This window comes from Bombus bifarius, unplaced genomic scaffold (genome assembly GCF_011952205.1).
Source record: "Bombus bifarius isolate JDL3187 unplaced genomic scaffold, Bbif_JDL3187 scf7180000008243, whole genome shotgun sequence".
Classification (NCBI taxonomy): Eukaryota; Metazoa; Arthropoda; class Insecta; order Hymenoptera; family Apidae; genus Bombus; species Bombus bifarius.
The window spans coordinates 524,625-542,735 of NW_022884537.1; the positions used below are offsets into that span (position 1 = coordinate 524,625).

Consider the following 18,111-nt stretch of genomic DNA (forward strand, 5'->3'; position numbering starts at 1 on the left):
TTCGTTCTTTTGCTTTTTTAAAGAATATATGAATTAATTCAACAAATTTCCAAATCCGTTCTTTTTGAGCTTCTAAATTTACAAAACTATAATACTTCTGCCACGATCGTCAAATCTGAACCAACGTCGGAGACGTTACTAATAGAACCATGGTTTTGGAAGAATTTGAGCATAAATATTTCATCTTCGTTTTAATGCGTAACATTTCACACTTCATAACAAACAATATAAAGAGCTTAAGAGTCTATTTACGAACCAATACTGCGCTCTCATCAATTGGAGAGGTCAAAATTTAACAAAATTTAACAGGAACTATCGCCTCTCATTCTTCTCTCGAGTTGTCACACGGAACGCCGTGGTGACGGAAAATAGCCTCTCGAGTGCAAAGGGTTAATCTGGAATGCGATGCAACTGCAAAAAAGGTACTTTAAATTTTGTAAAGCAAAAAATTGCTTATTAGTTAAGAAAATATTAAAATATTTATTGTTTATAAATTAAATAACAAACAAGTTTAAAGAGTTTTATAGAACAAACATAGAAGTTAATTAAATAACAGAGATTAATACATAGAATTTTTTGTTGCTCTATCTTTCTAAGACTATAATAAGATTTAAGTATGCTGTTTAATTTGATTTTATCAAAGAACTAAGAAATAAAACATTTATAAAAATGTACTAATTGAAATGAACTATTCTAAATAATTTTCAGGAACCTTTTATCCTTTAACAAATTCAACAAAAAGTAGCTGTGAATTGCAGTAACAGACATTATATAGTAAACATTTATATCTAAAAGTTCATAGAATACATTTCACTGCTATCACATAAAGCATATAATTATCAACAATTATCTATAAGTATAATTTTTTATAATATACGTATAAAAATAAAATTTTTGGTCCATAGGATTTTGTTTTCTTAACTTACAACAAAGGAATAAAGAGGCGTATGACAAAACATAAATTTAACACGTTGATGCCGGCGTACGCCATCGGTGGGTTACACGTATCTGTCCCGTGAGGCGACGTGCACTACCGATGGGTCGCTCGAGTTTGTTTGTTTTGTGTATCGCGATGGGTCGCACATGTACATATTTCACAAAATTGATAGTACAAAATAGGTTTGTATTATTTTATCTCAACATTATAACACATCTGTGATTTTTGGAAGTAGCTAGCATACATACTGGCCTTTTGTCAGTCCATTTTAAAAATTTAACGTAACCTAACACTATTTTCGTCGTGTATGTTCCTTACGTACGCCGTCGTTCTCCGACGAACACGCATAACTATTTTTTTTTCTGTACGGAATTGAAAAATTTGTTGATTCGCGCTATGAACGTTTCTTATAGAAAAATCAAAAAGAGTACAAAATTAGAGTCCCGTCAGCTTTACTTAACATTTATAGATATATGCAAATTGATATTGCCAAACTACTGTATATCAATGTATTGGTTGAAGTCCATGGAATTCATTGAACCCAACAAGAATCGTATAGTTTTTGTAATTTTGCCATAAATTGAGGCCAAAGTTGAAAAATTGTCAGTCTAATCCGACGCTACGCCGCCTCACAAAGCAGACCGTGCATTCGGGCGCCGCCTCACAGAGAAAACATTAAATATCGGCGCCGGCGTCAACGTGTTAATTCTACAACATGTTATGAATGTGACTCAAGAAGCATCAATTTGAAGGCTTAGCATAATTATTAAATTGCGGATGTTTATGTAAATTTAAATTTTTAAAAACACAGACACAGAACTGGAACCTTACACATAATTCATTCTTGCATCTATAACCCATTTGCATGATGGCCCTACTTTAAACGGCCATTTGAAGGCATCAGCGGCGTTCAACTGGCGACTGGTCCCCATCACCGTGCGCGGTCGGTCGTAGGTGTAGTAAATGACATCCGAATTCTTCATGGAGTTTATCGAAAATTTATTGTTCAAAACGATTGCTAGACAATGTTAGTTCGCAAACATCGCATCTTACATTCTTTATAACAGAGGAAAAAGTAAAAATTATTTATTTAAAAAAAAGTTATTTAGACTAAAATGGAAATTAAATCGTATCATTTCTCGTGGAATTCTTTAAAATGGTCAATACATAATGGTACATCGCAAATATGGCATTTAAAGACCGTTTCTCTGCGAGAACGTTTAGATAAGCATGCAATGCATCGCTTTGACGTTCTGTTTCCCTTCGCTGCAGTTGCACGTACCCGAATAGGAAAATGCCTGTCAGTATATCGCGTTATCGAATCATTAGGCGTCTCGCTTACTTTTATATTTGGTAAATAATTTCTCCGGTCAATTGTTGTTTAAAAATATGAAAAGCTCGATCCTTTTTATGATTTTTAAAAATTACATAACTGTTCAGTAACATCACGTTTATGAAGTAAAAAGATATTTTCTTACAGGCTTTTTTACATCTTCGCATAGTATGTAACTTACTTAACATTTGATCGTCAACATCAACTCCATCCATATTCTAATTATAATCAATTACTATTGTTGGCTTTATACATTTTTATCCGGTATATCGGTTTGTTTTCTCTGTTTTAGCAAATCCTAAGCTAGGCATAGTTGTTAGTAAAACGACATCTTTTTTACATACATTTTTTTTTTACATAGAAGACAGTCGCAGATCGCGTAATAATCCGCGCTTGGATTCAAATGGGTTCAATTTTCCATAAATATATAAACATCTGCAATATAGTAATTATACTTTCAGTAACATTAATTTTCAACCGCTTAAACCATATATGTATAGAGACTCTTATGAAAATATATCAAAATAAAATATAAAAGGATCAATTTTCTTTAATATTCGCACATAGACTTATTTTTGTAAATCCTTTTCTTTTTTATCAACCCACAGATCGTATTCATGACGTAAGTAACGTAATGCATCTGGTTCCTCGTACTTTTTATTTTCTTGTTCTTGTTTCTTCTTCTTCTTTTTCTTGTCAACAGGTGCCATTTCAATTGTATTAAGTATCACCTGTGGATTTTCTTTGACAAATTCTGCAATTTGCATGAATGGTGTATCCTCTTTCTTGTTGGACTTTTCGTATTCACTACGTTTAATGCGGATAAAGTTTATCTGGCTTTTCTCAAATTGATGTATATCATTCATAGTCGTCCATTCTATATTATCTAGATGCTCGCTGTTTTCATTATTAACAATATATTGATGAATTTCACCTTCGTCCAAATGACAACGATAATAGTATTTTTCACTGTCTTTCTTTAGTGAAAGAGTTTCCATATACTCCGTCATCAAATATCCTGTCAGATCTCGTTTATCATGAATTTTATGAATATCGGAATCGTGGCGTACAGAACAAAGACCAATGTATAAGAAATTAGCGTATACACACTCGGTACTAAGCTCTACTTGCCCTTTGTCGATCGTTCGTCCTAGAGTAGCATGATATGTCAGCGTATATGGACGTAAAGGAAATTGAGATATATCATTTTTATCATGTATCCTACTGGTATGATATAACCAATTACGATAATCTGGTAAAATCTGATAATAATTAAGGTTAACCCGTCTAATTGTTTTAACGCGATTTTTATCTTTTAAAAAACTGATTGTCAAACCCTCAATTTTCTCGTTTTCAAACAGTATATCCTCCAAGAGAACAGCATGATGGACACCTGCTTCAGTAACATATATATATTTGTATCCTGGTACTAACAGCAAGGTGGGAAAATATTTATTTTTACGACTATGAAGAGGAACCTCGATATCATCTAGTCCAAAACGAAATGGTACTTCATAATACGTTGTGCCAGTCGACTTCAAATGTTCAATGAAGCGATATAAACGTCTTGTAATGTTGCGATGAGTTTGAGCAATGTAAATAGTATCAAAATTTTCTTCAGTGAAATATTTCGGTCGAAACTGAGTGTATAAATGATAACGTAGTTTATAATTCAACGGAACGTTCCCAGCAGGTTGTACTTGCTGCAGAAGTTCATAAAAACGTGCTACTTTCTTTTTAAACTCGGTATCACATATTCGCATGTTTTTACTTAAATTACTTATTGTCAAGTCCTTCAATATCTGAATAATATAATAATTACTTTCCTTATGAAGTACAGATTTATTGATAGGCTGTAATTGCATAGCATCCCCAACAAAAATTAAGTGCAGGTTATGTTTAAGGGACAGTATGTATAATAGAAGCAACATGGCCGATGAGGGTATAGTGTATATGTCTAAAATAAGAACGGATGTGTCTTCAACGACAAACTTTTTAGAGTACACGATTAACTTATAAAGTTCTCGAATCTTATCTTTATCGATCGTTCGAAACATTTTAAGCGCTTGATGATACAGTAGATCGAAATGATGCATACAAAAAGATACAAACGTGTACGATTGTATATTCTTCAAGGAAAGTTCACTTGCCTGGTCTTTGCGGAATATAATAACCTTTACCAGTTTCTGGTACTTTACAGCCAAAGTGCACAGAAGAAACGTTTTACCATTTCCGCTTGGAGCATCGATCGCGATAATTGACTTAGTTTCTTGCTTTAATAATTCGCATATATCATGGTACGCTTGCTTCTGGTATTTGTTTAAGTTTTTCATATCTAGCTCCTTCTCTTCTCCAGTACATCCGGTACAATTGGATTGATCGATGCTCAATGAATCGAATTGTTTTTTCAACTCTTGCACCGCAGCGTCACTCATTCTGTTACTTCACATTTGCATGTCGATAAAAAAATATTTCTCTATTAATATATACTTCATAAAATTACAATGTTTAAGATAAACATTCGAAGAAGAAGATCTTTCTTACTTACCCTTCTAAATAATTTTATCCACTGCTTTGTTTTCCTTCTTCGGATGCTTAAAACATCTGCAAGTATAACACAATCGTTAGATCAAAATCTAAAGCGATATTAACACTTTACCAACCGATAGTCTATTAATCGACTTTTTGTCGCCGACAATCTTTCTCATTATTTGAGCAGTAATTTGTTATTTAGTACTAAGGTATCTTGCTCAGTTACGTGAGTTGCGTTGCTTTGTAAGCTCCCATAGTTTTATAGCAATTTGAAAAACGTACTGTTCGCGATGAACAAAAAGAATGGTATTAGAGAGTCTAAACCGAAACAGAGTTGGCGCCAGGGAGAATCTGCGCCTGAGATGCCGGTCGGACGTGCGTATGTTGATTGAATCGCTAGCGGTCGGTAAAGTATTAAGTATCGAATATATAGATATTTTTATGCCTCGTATCTAAACTGTTAAGGTTATTCGGTGTGTAAACAGAGAAAACACGTGGATAAATTGTAAGGTAGAAAATATATTTAAATAGAAGTGTAATAAGTAAAAATACAATTTGAGCTGGTCCAGATCCGCACGCTAGCTGTGTTACCTAATAACTGAAAAACCCCGAAGCCAACGTCGCCTGTCTACTGTTTATGGTCTGACTTCGTCGCAGTCTTTTGTCTACACGCTGTCGATGGCTTCAGTGCTTGAGAAAACTAAAAAAGACCAGATGTAGAGTTTTCTTAGAAGTGGTAACCACTTCAACACCCTCCCTAAAACTCTACATCCCTACAAACAATTATCTCAAATTTACAAATTATCTCTTAATATTTTCTAACTCTTGTCGTAAATATCTGAAAATTAATTTGTCAATGCCTTCTCAAGTACATTTGCCAGCCGCCTTTCTCTTTTCCATACAAATTAATTTATTACACAAAAAAAAAAACTAGAAGACTAAATAGATCATGTAGAGTTTTTCCTCTTTTTTTTTTGAGAAGTAATAATCACTTCGACACCATTCTGTTCAGGAGTGTATGGGACGTTAATCGTGTGCCTAATTCCCTGACTTCTTAAAAATTCTTTGACTTCTTTATTTTAGAATTCTTTCCCTCCATCACTATGAATTTCTTTAATTTTATCCTTAAATTGATTTTCAACTTCTAGGCAAAAGGTTTTTAGTTTTTCAATTACTTCTGACTTACGTCGTAAGAAGTAAATCTTTGTGAATTTTGAAAAATCATCTTTAAATGTCAGAAAATACAGTTTCTTGCCTAATGACTCGACTTCCATAGGTCCACATACATCCGTATAAATAATTTCGCGAGGTTTAGTCGCCCGATTGATTTTCTCGCGAAAACTCGATCTATGCTGTTTCCCGTACGCGCAACCTTCACAGAAAAAGTTATTATCCTCTACAACTTTCATATTTGAATTCTTTAAGAATTCTTTAACATGTCTGATGTTCTGATGACATAGCCGTTCGTGCCATAACTGCAATGTGTCCGCGTTTGACTCCGCTCTATTGCTAAAATTACAAACTGACGGTATGATAACTCGCATATCTACTTTATACAAATTTCCGATAACAGAACCTCTTGCTATTATTTTCTGATTTTGTAAAAATATGCAATTGGTCCCTTCCTTTGAAATACAAAAATCTATGCCCCTTCTTGCGACAGATCTAATCGAAAACAGATTTCTTTTCATACCTGGTACGTATAGAACATCGTTCATTGTACATATTACCCATTTGCCGTCCACAAAAGTCTCTACTCTGATTTTTCCTTTGCCGCACGCATCCATGAACGTACCATCGCCGATCTCTATCTTCACCGTGTTATCGAATTCTTCGAAAACGCTGAACCATTCCCGTCGTCCTGTCGTGTGATCCGTAGCTCCTGAGTCGATTATCCAAACATCAGGGTTTGCCGTTTGTATCGCCGAGGTACTTCCAATTCCGCTGTGATCCCGATTTTGGTTTCTAGGTTCCTGGTTGTCTCTACTGTTGCTTCTTTTGGTATTTTTAAAACAGTTTTTGCTGGTGTGGCCTTTCCTTTTGCATATAAAGCATCTAAAGCAATCCTTCTTTAGATGGCCAACTTTTCCACAGTTGAAGCAACTTGGTCCTTGTTTCTCGTATTCGCGTTTACTTGACTGCTTCTGCTGTTCCCTTTTATAATTATTACCTTTTGTTACCAGTGCCACCGATGTTTCCTGGTCGTCTTCCTTCCATCTAATTTCTTCCGTCATCAGCCTGGTACTAAGCCTGTCTAAGGTCTTCTTTTCTTCTTCCACGGAATCCCACGCACTGTGAAAATGATCGAATTTGTTTGGTAACACCGATAAAATGCGTGTTATCAGCATTTTCTCGCCAATTTCACTCCCAAGGACTTTCATCTTCGCCGCTATGAGTTCCAACTTTGATAGGTTGTAAGAGACATTTTCAGATTCTTCCCATTTAAAATCGAAGAACTGCTTCTGGACCATATTTAAATTCTCATCCGACTTCATGTCATATACTGTATTCAGCTTTTTCCACATTTCATGTGCTGTCGTGCAACATAAAAGAAGATCCAACGGTTTCTTTCCTACTGAGGTCACGATTAATTTTCTCGCTAATCGATCTGCTTTCAAAAATCTTCCACGAGCGATTTCTTTCTCCGCGCTGTTACCTGGATGACACAAATTCCCTTCACACACGTTGATCAGGTCGTCATCTTCCTCCAAAAGTGTACGCATAACAAAACGCCACTGGAGCCAATTTTCTTCGCCGCGTAACATTTCGACCTTCGCACTTGCTGATTCCATTTTAGCACTATCCCTTATTTTACTAAGCACAACACTTTAACAATTTATTCACTTCACGTTGCTACCTTGCAATTTACAGCCCTGGGCCCATAACCTGTTGAGGTTATTCGGTGTGTAAACAGAGAAAACACGCGGATAAATTGTAAGGTAGAAAATATATTTAAATAGAAGTGTAATAAGTAAAAATACAATTTCAGCTGGTCCAGATCCGCACGCTAGCTGTGTTACCTAATAACTGAAAAACCCCGAAGCCAACGTCGCCTGTCTACTGTTTATGGCCTGACTTCGTCGCAGTCTTTTGTCTACGCGCTGTCGATGGCTTCAGTGCTTGAGAAAACTAAAAAGGACCAGATGTAGAGTTTTCTTAGAAGTGGTAACCACTTCAACATAAACCATTATAGATTACTTTCTCGCATTCTTTTTGTCTTCTTAATTTTTTCTCTTAATTACATACCAACATTATAACAACTATTCAGTACCGATAATAAATTAAGCGATAATTTAATATTGTTGGATATAAAATGTCAGTGATTATCGAATGAAAGACAAAATATTTACAGTTATATGAATTGTTGTACGAAATTAAAGGATCGTTAAATTTTCAATGAAAAATTGTCAACATTTAAACTGTTACAGCTTCGTTAAAAAATTTTACTACAACAACAGTTGTTTTTACCTCGTATAACCGGAAAGGAAAGCGAAGATACTTCTTCTTTCCGAAAATTTTACAAATTCAAACACCTTTATGGGTATTGCAACATTTTTTTTTTATGACTGAAACCACTATGTACCTGAAGATCAAATATTTACCTTCCTTCTCTTTACAACGACCTCTTAAAACTTAATGTACGACTTTTCATCGCTGTTTTATTGAACTTTGAATGAAAAGTATGCCGTCAACATTAGCATAATCCAAAGTATATACCACAAAGCCCAAACTATAATTGTTATATCTCAAAATTTAAAAATTATAATATAAGAATTAATATCTCTGTTTAAATGATTTTGGTTACGAATAATCATCATAAATGATTATTGATGATAAATATTTTTGTTGGTTACGAATAATCGTTACCAATGACGAATATTTTATGTTAGTGGTTACCGATAACTATTATCGATGACGCGAATTCTTTTTTGTTACCGATAACTATTATCGATGACGCGAATTCTTTTTTGTTACCGATAACCGTTATCGATGACAGGAATTTTTTTTGTTATCGATAACCTTTATCGATGACGGGAATTTTATTTCGATTACCGCTCACCATTATTATCGACGAGATACAAAATATATATGACACTAAATGCTTTTTCGTATCCGACATTTTGAGGATTATCCAGGTGATACACTAATATCACAGACGAGTATGTTTATTCTTCAACAGTATAGGACGAACTTGTGGAATCATTCGTGAATTTTTAAATATGTTGTAAAGCTGTATATTGTATAGATAACCGTCAGTCGGTCTTAGTTTCCGCGATATTCGCAAAAATATGCCGGTATCGCTACAGTGAATTCTGCTTACAGTTGTGCGCATATGACAGCGTATGCTCCCAACAACTAACACTGACGCAATATGTGATATAAATCAACATGTTCGGCAACTTCAGGCGGCGTATACCCAAGTATTGGTTGTTGGACGCATACGTTGCCTTAGACGCATAACTATAGACAGAAATACATTGTATCTTGTATCTGCAGTTTTTCGTATCTCGGAAACTAAACGAATGGACGGTTGTATGCATAAAAAAAAGTTGTCCAAATGTTAATTTCTATAACATATTCGGAAATCGGAGAGGACGGAACTCCTCTGCGAGTTCTGCAAAATTTTTATCATTTATAATGGTTATTCGTAATTGGCACAGTTAAATATAATCTTCTTTAATCATTTTATTTTTTGAGAAATTTCTTTAAGCTTCAGTGGTGCCTTCTATTTAAATACAAATTAATTTCTATTTAATAATTTCTCACAAAAAAAATCGAAACAAAGAAATAACTATTATTTTGCGGCTATATCACAAGAAGCTCACACAATTGAATTTGCACGTGTCGTGTGCGTGTGTTTATTGTTTAGTTCCTAGACTTCGCAATTGTCGTCCAAGTTTTCCGCGATACTAAGAAATTATAAGGCAACGATATTATTTACAATCGCATCAACCTCTATATATAAAACAAAATAATAAAAAAAAAATATGTAGGTTATTAGCGACTTACAATTAGTTAAAATTATAAATTGAGATTTGTAATTTTTGGAAAAAATTGCTTTATTTACTAAGTTTTGCATAATTATCAGAAGCCAATACATCAAAGTGATTAGATGTAGCGTAGTATCTATGCAGCAAAATTGTTGATCTGAACGTGTATTTCCGATGATATTTTAGATCGCTAAAGCCGAAAATGAGCGTCATTTTCCACTGGAATGAACGATTTTGAAAATTCGAGTTTATGAACATTTGACAAACATTTCTTAAATGTAGAAATCTGCGAAAGGTCGTGATCATACAGAGCGCTAAGCGTTACGGGGCAAAACAAATCCTGGCACAGCCAATGCCTTTCTCTGTCGCTTGCCGCTCCGTGTATCAAGGCTTAACCGGACATCTCACGGTGTAACGGCGTAACAGCTGGAAAATAAAACATAACCTAAACCTAATCCAATACTTATGCTCAGGATTTAACTGCATACGCAGTAACCAATACAGTAGGCTAAGAGTATCAAATTTTAAAAAAGGTATCATCAAAATCCACTAGAGCATTGATCAACAGATTAATCGAAATTTTGTGTGCCTTATTTCCGCGAAGAACGACTCCAATTTTCGGCTTCAGAAACCTCACGAACCCTTAAAAAGTATTATTCTATCCAAATATTTTACTGCTTGGATACTGTACTAGAGCTGAGTGATTTGTTAAAAAGGAATTATAAAGCGTATATTCTCCAACAGTAATCGAGATATTTTAACATTCTTTAGCATATTTATAGTATTGACATTTAACTTTTACAATTATCCTTATTTGAGATATAACTCAAGAAACTTACTACTATAGTACATATAATATATTACACATACAGGGAGGGGCGATAATCGTTGTACAATCGGGCAGGGTGCGATTCGACGTGCAAAAATAAAAACAGATTTGGTATAATATTTTTTCATTTGAAGCTTCGTTTTCGAAAAAATCGACTTTGAAGATTTAACAAATATACTTAAATTTGGCTAATGCTGGACTGCACATGAGTCAATAGTCGACAGAGGTTTAAACTATATTTGAAAATAAGTAAAAAATGCGCAATAAAATTTGTTCACGAAATACTCGAGTTTAAAACAAAATAAATTTGAAAGTATATCATGTATGTGTACAGAAGCAGTTCGTAATTGAACATGTTTAAACCTTATTTTTTTTTAACGAGGTCTCAAAGAGGTTTCTGAGAAGTCAGAAACGAAGCATCATAGGAAATAATTTTATTCTATATCCATGACTTATTCTTCACGTAGAATCACCCTACTCCACCCTGTATGTACCTACAATGGCAAACAATAAAGTGTATTTAGTTCGAAAAAAACATTCTCCCCTTCCGGAATATTAAGATTGAACTTGAACTTGAAATTCTTTGATATCTCTCATTACAATAATTAAGAGAACAAACAATATTATCTTGGAGAGACTATTTTTATATAAATAAGAAAATTTATTGTGTGTGCAGTGGGCGTAATGCGTGTGTTGCGCAGGTAGTGAGTGTTGTATGCAGTGTAGCAGTATTATACGTTGTTTATTATTTATGTCACCATATTTATTACAAAATGTTACATACATTTGGAGAACTTTCGGACATGCATTTTTATTACGATGCGACGGACGGTAATAGCACAAAAGCGCAACGTTTATGCGGCAAAAAATATGAGACTATGCCCAGCGCAAAGATATTTCACAAAATAGACCAGCGATTGCAGGGTACCGGTATGTTAAGACCTGACGGACGAATTCAGCGCGACAATGTAGAAGGTAGAATGCTGCACCATATTCAAGAAAATGCCAGGTTAAGTACGATGATTATTGCTGCTGAAGGAGGTATCAGCAACAGCAACGTATAATCTGTATCGAAGAAGAAAAATCTACACCCGTATAGGTTTCAGAAAGTTCAGGAGTTAAAAACAGAAGATTTTCTCACAAGAAGAAATTTTTGCAAATGGATGAGTTGGAAAATCCAACGCAAATCCTATTTCCCCGTGAGCATATTATTTACTGGTGAGGCAATATTTAATAAGTGTGAAATAACAAACATAATTTTTTTTTTATTATTTAATTTATACTTTGCAATTTATCCAGCTGGACATTTGATAAATATAACAAATATATGTAACGAATATTTCTGGGCACGTAAAAATCCACATGTACTAAGAGATGATTCATGCAGGATGATGCACCATCACATTCAACGCAGTGTAAGAGCATTTGACCAGTTGTTTTGGAAACAGGTGGGTCGATGGAACAGGACCTGTGCTTTAGCCTGCTCGGTCTCCAGATTTAAATCCCCTCGACTTTTACTTCCGAGTACACATGATGACACAATACGGCAAAATTTTAAGAGAAAAGTCAAGCTCTGTTTACAAGGAAGCAGCGGACATATCGAACATTTATTGTAATTTCATGTATTTTTTGTACACACTCGCGGTCGAGACAATCATGACGCGTGTGTGATTTTGTTGTGGTTCTTTGCAGACGGGAGAATCACAGTTTACGTTTCTGAATATTATAGTCTTCCTCTCTACGAGTTGTAGGAGGTAAGCTGCTGCTTAGATATTGTTCGGATTGAGAATGACAATGACAGTGACCTCCTTTCGTTAATGTAAAGAAGTCCGATCGTATGCATGGGTATAAAACGATAGTAAAACCAATTTGGATGTACGAAATACCATTATGAGGAACGGCAGCAATGAGCCACATAAATAAACTAGAGTCGCTTCAATCGAAAATACTCGGAATAATACTTAACACCCCATGGTATGTCAGAAACGACGATTTACTTAAAGACTAAAAATACCAATGGTCAAGGGAGAAATTGGCAGATACGCAAAATAATACAAGGAAAGAATGGCAATACATCCAAACCAGCAGGCTGCTGAAACAAGCAAAACCCACATAAAAAGAAGACTAAGAAGAAGGCATGCCACTGACCTCGCAAAAGAGATAGATAAACAAACTGGATGGTATCCCGCTAGGGGTAGCCATCCACATGTTATTTGGCAATAAAGTTAGAAAAATTTACCAAATGTTCTGCTGGACGAATTGTAAAGCACAAATTAAAAAAAAACGATTGACACATCAAGCATTTTTTTTTTTTAATATTTATTAAAATTACAATCAATTCTCGCGTTGAGAATTTTCAGTAATTTTTCTGGCGTGGCGCAGTAACGTGGCTAATTATTTATAATAAGTTGATACTTATTATAGACAAGTATAATTACACCAAGCATAAAAAGAAGATTAAAAAGGAAACACGCAACAAATCTCACAAAGGACATAACCTAACATACAAACACTCACCTCACTAAAGAAATAAAATAATCAAATTCGAAGATGGTATCCCACTGGGGGTAGCCATCCACATGTTATTTGGCAATAAAGTTAGAAAAATTTACCAAATGTCCTGCTGGACGAATTGTAAAGCACAAATTAAAAAAAAAAAAACTTTGACTTTCGTCCATGCTGACGATTGTACAAGGGCGATTGTAGTATATTCAGAGTTACAGCCGTAAAACCGTTGAAAACCGCTAGCCTGTGCGCTAGCAAGGTAGAGAACGTAGTATACGACACTCTCAAGTGACTTCGCTATCTGTTCCTAGAAACAGGGATGACGGAATTCAAACAATGGCTGCGAGCGTTCGAAGCTTCACGTTTTCACGCAAACGTAAGACGTCAAAGCCCGCTAAGCTCACACACCATATGAATTTAATTGTGCTTAATTTATGGCACACAAGTGTCTTCCCACAGCCAAGGGTAACAAAAACCAGGCGGTCGTCCCAAGCGTTCGAACTTCATATTTTCTTACAATAAAAGCTCATTTGTATAAACTTATGCCAATACTAATGCTTAACACCGAAAACTAGCTTCACGATGATATAATGATACGTTGAACAATATCTTAATATCAACTGAGTTGTAATATAAACTAATATCAACTGTTATTTGTAATACTTCGTGCAGAAATTTATTACATATACCGTTTGCTGTTTATCTATTTCTAAATATAAGCTTCCGGATACTTTTGTGACTCAACGATTTCTTGTTATTATTATTATTTAATTTGTACTTCACAATTTGTCCAACTGGACTTTCCGTAAATTACGTGATTTATCGATGATGTAAGTAATATATATATATATATACGTACTATGCGATGTATATATACATTGTGTCAACCATTTGACGCATGCGCTGCCGCAATCCACAACTATAGGCAAAATTCAATGTCTGATGCCGACAGTTTCTCGCGAATATATCGGAAACTAACCCGCTTCAATCCTTATGTGTATAGGAACAATTTATTCAAAATGTTAAGCTTTACAATATTTCGAAAAATCATAAAAATCGGAGTCTAGTCAGTTTTTCTACAGTTTCAGCTAAAATTGGATACTATTATACTAGGGTAGCTTATTAAATTCGTTTTGGCAACCTTTTTTATGTTAATCTAAAAAAATCTAAAGTGAATACATGTGAACTATCATCAAAAACTGATATGAAGCTTTTATTATAGCAGAGTAGCTATGTATATGTGCAAAATAAAAACTATGTACTATGATCTGCTATGTGATTGGCGGCACTGTTTCGGATTAACTAAGAGAATCTTTTCTATAGTTATCAATTTATAATCATTTATGGTCTCCATTTACAATTTAGTTGTAAAAGATCTTCAACAGAAAGAAAGAAATTTCATCTCTCAATGGAACCTCGCATGGTTTCAAATAATCAAACACAGTGTCAGAAACTTTATTTTACCCTAAAGAAATGATAACATATTTAATTAAGTCTCTCCGCTATACATAGCTATATTCTAGAATCACTCTATATATTATATTTCTTTTATTTTTATGTTGTTATTATTATATACCATGTAATCTACAAGTTAAAGCATTTATTATATTGTAAAGATGTTATCCTTTTAGTTTTTTTCCCGAATTCACTAGTCACATATAAGAAAATCACATACATATAACAAACTAATAAAATATTTAACTAAAATATTGAACTTGTCGAAAATAGCAGATCTTTCGTTCGTATCAAATTGAATAATTCACAATTAAATGTATTCATAGAATAGAATGAGACTGAACTTTTCTTTGGGGGAATTTGGTTTTATCAGGCCTATTTTATTTAGTTTTGGAAACCACCAGATCAAAAGTAATACATATATGAAATCAAAGGAGAAATTTCATCTGGAAACAGATGCACAATTGGGTTAGGTTTGAACACGTAACAAGTTAAAGTAACGTGAAAATTACGCTAAAAGTATTTGATTTAACTTTTTTTTATTTAATTATTTTTATTATTACTTTATAAATATTTTATTTATTTAATTCTTTATTTTTTCGTGGTAAATTTTTAAATTTGGTAAATTTTGGATAATTGGTAAATAACTTGATTTAACATACGCATAACTTTTGAACCGATATATTCCTAGACTTAAAACTTGCAGTTTTGTATTCCACTCGTTGAGAATTAGACAATATAAAAGAAAGTCAATAATTTCTGATCTCCCAAGGTGAAGTTTAACTACGAAAGTTAAGAGAAACATTATTGTATGTAATTATAAAATGATCGATAACTACATACAAAAAGAACGTTTGAATCAGTATAATTTGTACGAAAATTTCAATTCTAACATATTCCACTAAATCAGTCATGAAATTTAATATTTAGATTGTTTACCGCTTGATCTAATTAAACCACAATTACACTATAATGCAAGTTGATCTTCGATTCTGGTCTAGCATAACCTCTCTGTTAATTCGCGCTGTTGACCGATAAAGATACATTTGTCAAATCGTATATCAGGGATTTCTCCGGGAATGATTTATCGTATCACATAATGATTTATCAGCAAATCAAGAATTGTCCTTTTTGCTATTATATTTTCATTTCAAAATTAGACAAGAACTAAACATATAATGATGCGATCGATTTAAATATTATTTTAACATTCAATTCATAAAACAAAAAATGTCATAAGAGTAGATATATGCAGTTGAAGATTTGTATTTGTTCCTAATACTAAAACACTGAGTATAAAAAAAATACATCAACATTTTTTTCCTCAAAGTTTCTTTAGCTTTCGTTAGTTTTTTTTGTAACATTTTATAACATAGGTTATATAATGAGATCATGAAAAGCAGTTGTTATATAAAGACATAAATTTGTATCTCTGCACTTTTAATCACTTCATAATAAGAGAACTTTTGTATACAGAACAGAATAAAATTAAATATTATCTACTTACCGAACACTATTTTATAAGAATTTTAGTTTTATTCATCCAATTTGAACTTAATTATTTGCAGACACTAATCACATAAAGAAAACGATCAAAACAACAGTTTAACACAGGAATAAAAAGACGCAGGAACGACTCGAGATACGCGCTCTACGAAGGTATACGGTTGAATGCGACGTAATCCTCCTCAACAAGAACGCATGCTGACTCAACTTCAAAGCCCTGAACGTGGCATTGCTTTGACGTCCTGGCAAATCAGATAGCCAGTTTGTCTGTATGTGTTAACTATGTACATACATACTTCGTTAGTATCAAGAGATAAGAAATTTGTTCCTTTCACAGATCAAATTCTACTATGCAATCCATAGTTAATTCCTTAAACTATGATCCAATAAATTAATTTATTCTTTTAAATCTTCGCGCATATTTTTTCATGCACACTAGCTAATCATTACTAAAATGATTGATAAAAATATACCATACAAATAAATTTATTCTGATTACACATATTTTTACATATATACATATTTTTTCATGCACACTAGCTAATCATTACTAAAATTACTGATAAAAATATACCATACAAATAAATTTATTCTGATTATGTTATGTTAAATTTGTTCTGATTATGTTTAATACAGGATTATCCACTTAACACAGAACCCGCTCGCACGGGAACGTATGACAATGGCAACAGTATAACAATTCTCCCATGTTACTTACTACACAATCATATGTCGTAACTCATCTATGAGCAAGAAGTATAGTTATATGTATATCTTATAAACTGCAACCAGAGCGAAAATGGCAGTGCTTACGCTTGTGGTTCTGATTGTATCCGGACTAGTGCTGCACCACGCGGTCAAGTGCTGAACGTAACACATCATCATTACAAGATTTTATAAAATAAGGGGCCTCCCCGTTTGGTTGCACGCTAGCATAGACAAGAGCTTATTGAGTTCCACGTTGCAAGAACCTATTTAATTGTACGGTTCTACGAAAAAATTCATATCTACTTTTCTGTCCGAGATAGACAAATATGTGAATAAAAGAAGCGCGCAATAACTAAACTAATTGTAAGTTCCTTAAGAAAAAGAAAAGAAAATTAATTGTCTACTATATTCCTTTTCAAATGATTATGGGTCAATGGAACGATGCGGCAATTTTAATATATTTTCCATACACCATTTATATTTAATATTAACTCTTGATATTCGGCATGTCAATTGTACTAGCATTGATATTTTTTCATCGTCGCATGGAATCACTTTTTTTTTCTTCGTACGTACTGTTGATACGAATTCAAGTGTTGTAAAATGTTATAAATTTGTCAGTTCCTAAGGAATCAAGTGAGCCGAAGTTGCTAGCTACCAACCATTAGGTTGCTATAAACGCTGTAAACAAATATCGAATTTCTTATCTCTCACGATGCTTCTCAAATTGCCAAACATTACTGAATCGTCAAAACTCATTTTAGTCGACATACTTTAATCTACGAGTGGGAATAGTAAACATGTGTATGGAAGGTTCATTTTATTTTATTTGATGTTTTAATTTTTTGACTAAACTTCGTTTCCGGGACCAATCTTTTTTAACTTATTTTGCATCTTCTGATAGTACTCGATGAATAGAAGCTATAATACATCATATTTCACACCAGACGTGTGATATCACATCTGAAATATAAAAGTTTTTAGTGTATTTTAGTGTAGCGGCACTCGACAGTAAACTTTCCAACAGTTTATGTCACGCGACGCACGACACAAAGACCCTATACCTGCGGACAAGATGATTGCCAGATGTCGATATATTCGCACGGAACATTTTTTAGCTGGCCTAAGGACCCGCCATAAACCTTAGGATTTATTATAGCGAAGGCTCTCCAAAGAGACAAACAGTCTTTGTCTATCAGTCTCTAAGTCGACCACCTACTACGGGAACACACGAGAAATCTGCTTTCTCTCGCGTACATTTCCCTCACTTTCCAAACCAAAGCTTTTCTCAACGAATCCGATGATCTCGCATCCT

The 18,111-nt window shown here is 33.8% G+C and overlaps 1 protein-coding gene across 2 annotated transcripts; it reads right to left on the reverse strand.

The window, feature by feature from the left end:
• Positions 1–23: 23 nt before the first annotated feature.
• Positions 24–16,314, reverse strand: LOC117211767. 2 transcript variants are annotated; one of them, XM_033455991.1, is made up of 3 exons: positions 16,090–16,314; positions 4,819–4,874; positions 24–4,706 (listed from the first exon to the last, which is right to left on the reverse strand). In XM_033455991.1, exon 3 carries the CDS (start codon positions 4,703–4,705, stop codon positions 2,840–2,842), a length of 1,866 nt encoding a protein of 621 aa, XP_033311882.1. In that variant the 5' UTR covers position 4,706; positions 4,819–4,874; positions 16,090–16,314; the 3' UTR covers positions 24–2,839. The 2 variants fall into 2 exon arrangements, with proteins under 2 accessions (XP_033311882.1, XP_033311881.1); XM_033455990.1 differs by having other exon boundaries at positions 24–4,712.
• Positions 16,315–18,111: the final 1,797 nt, after the last annotated feature.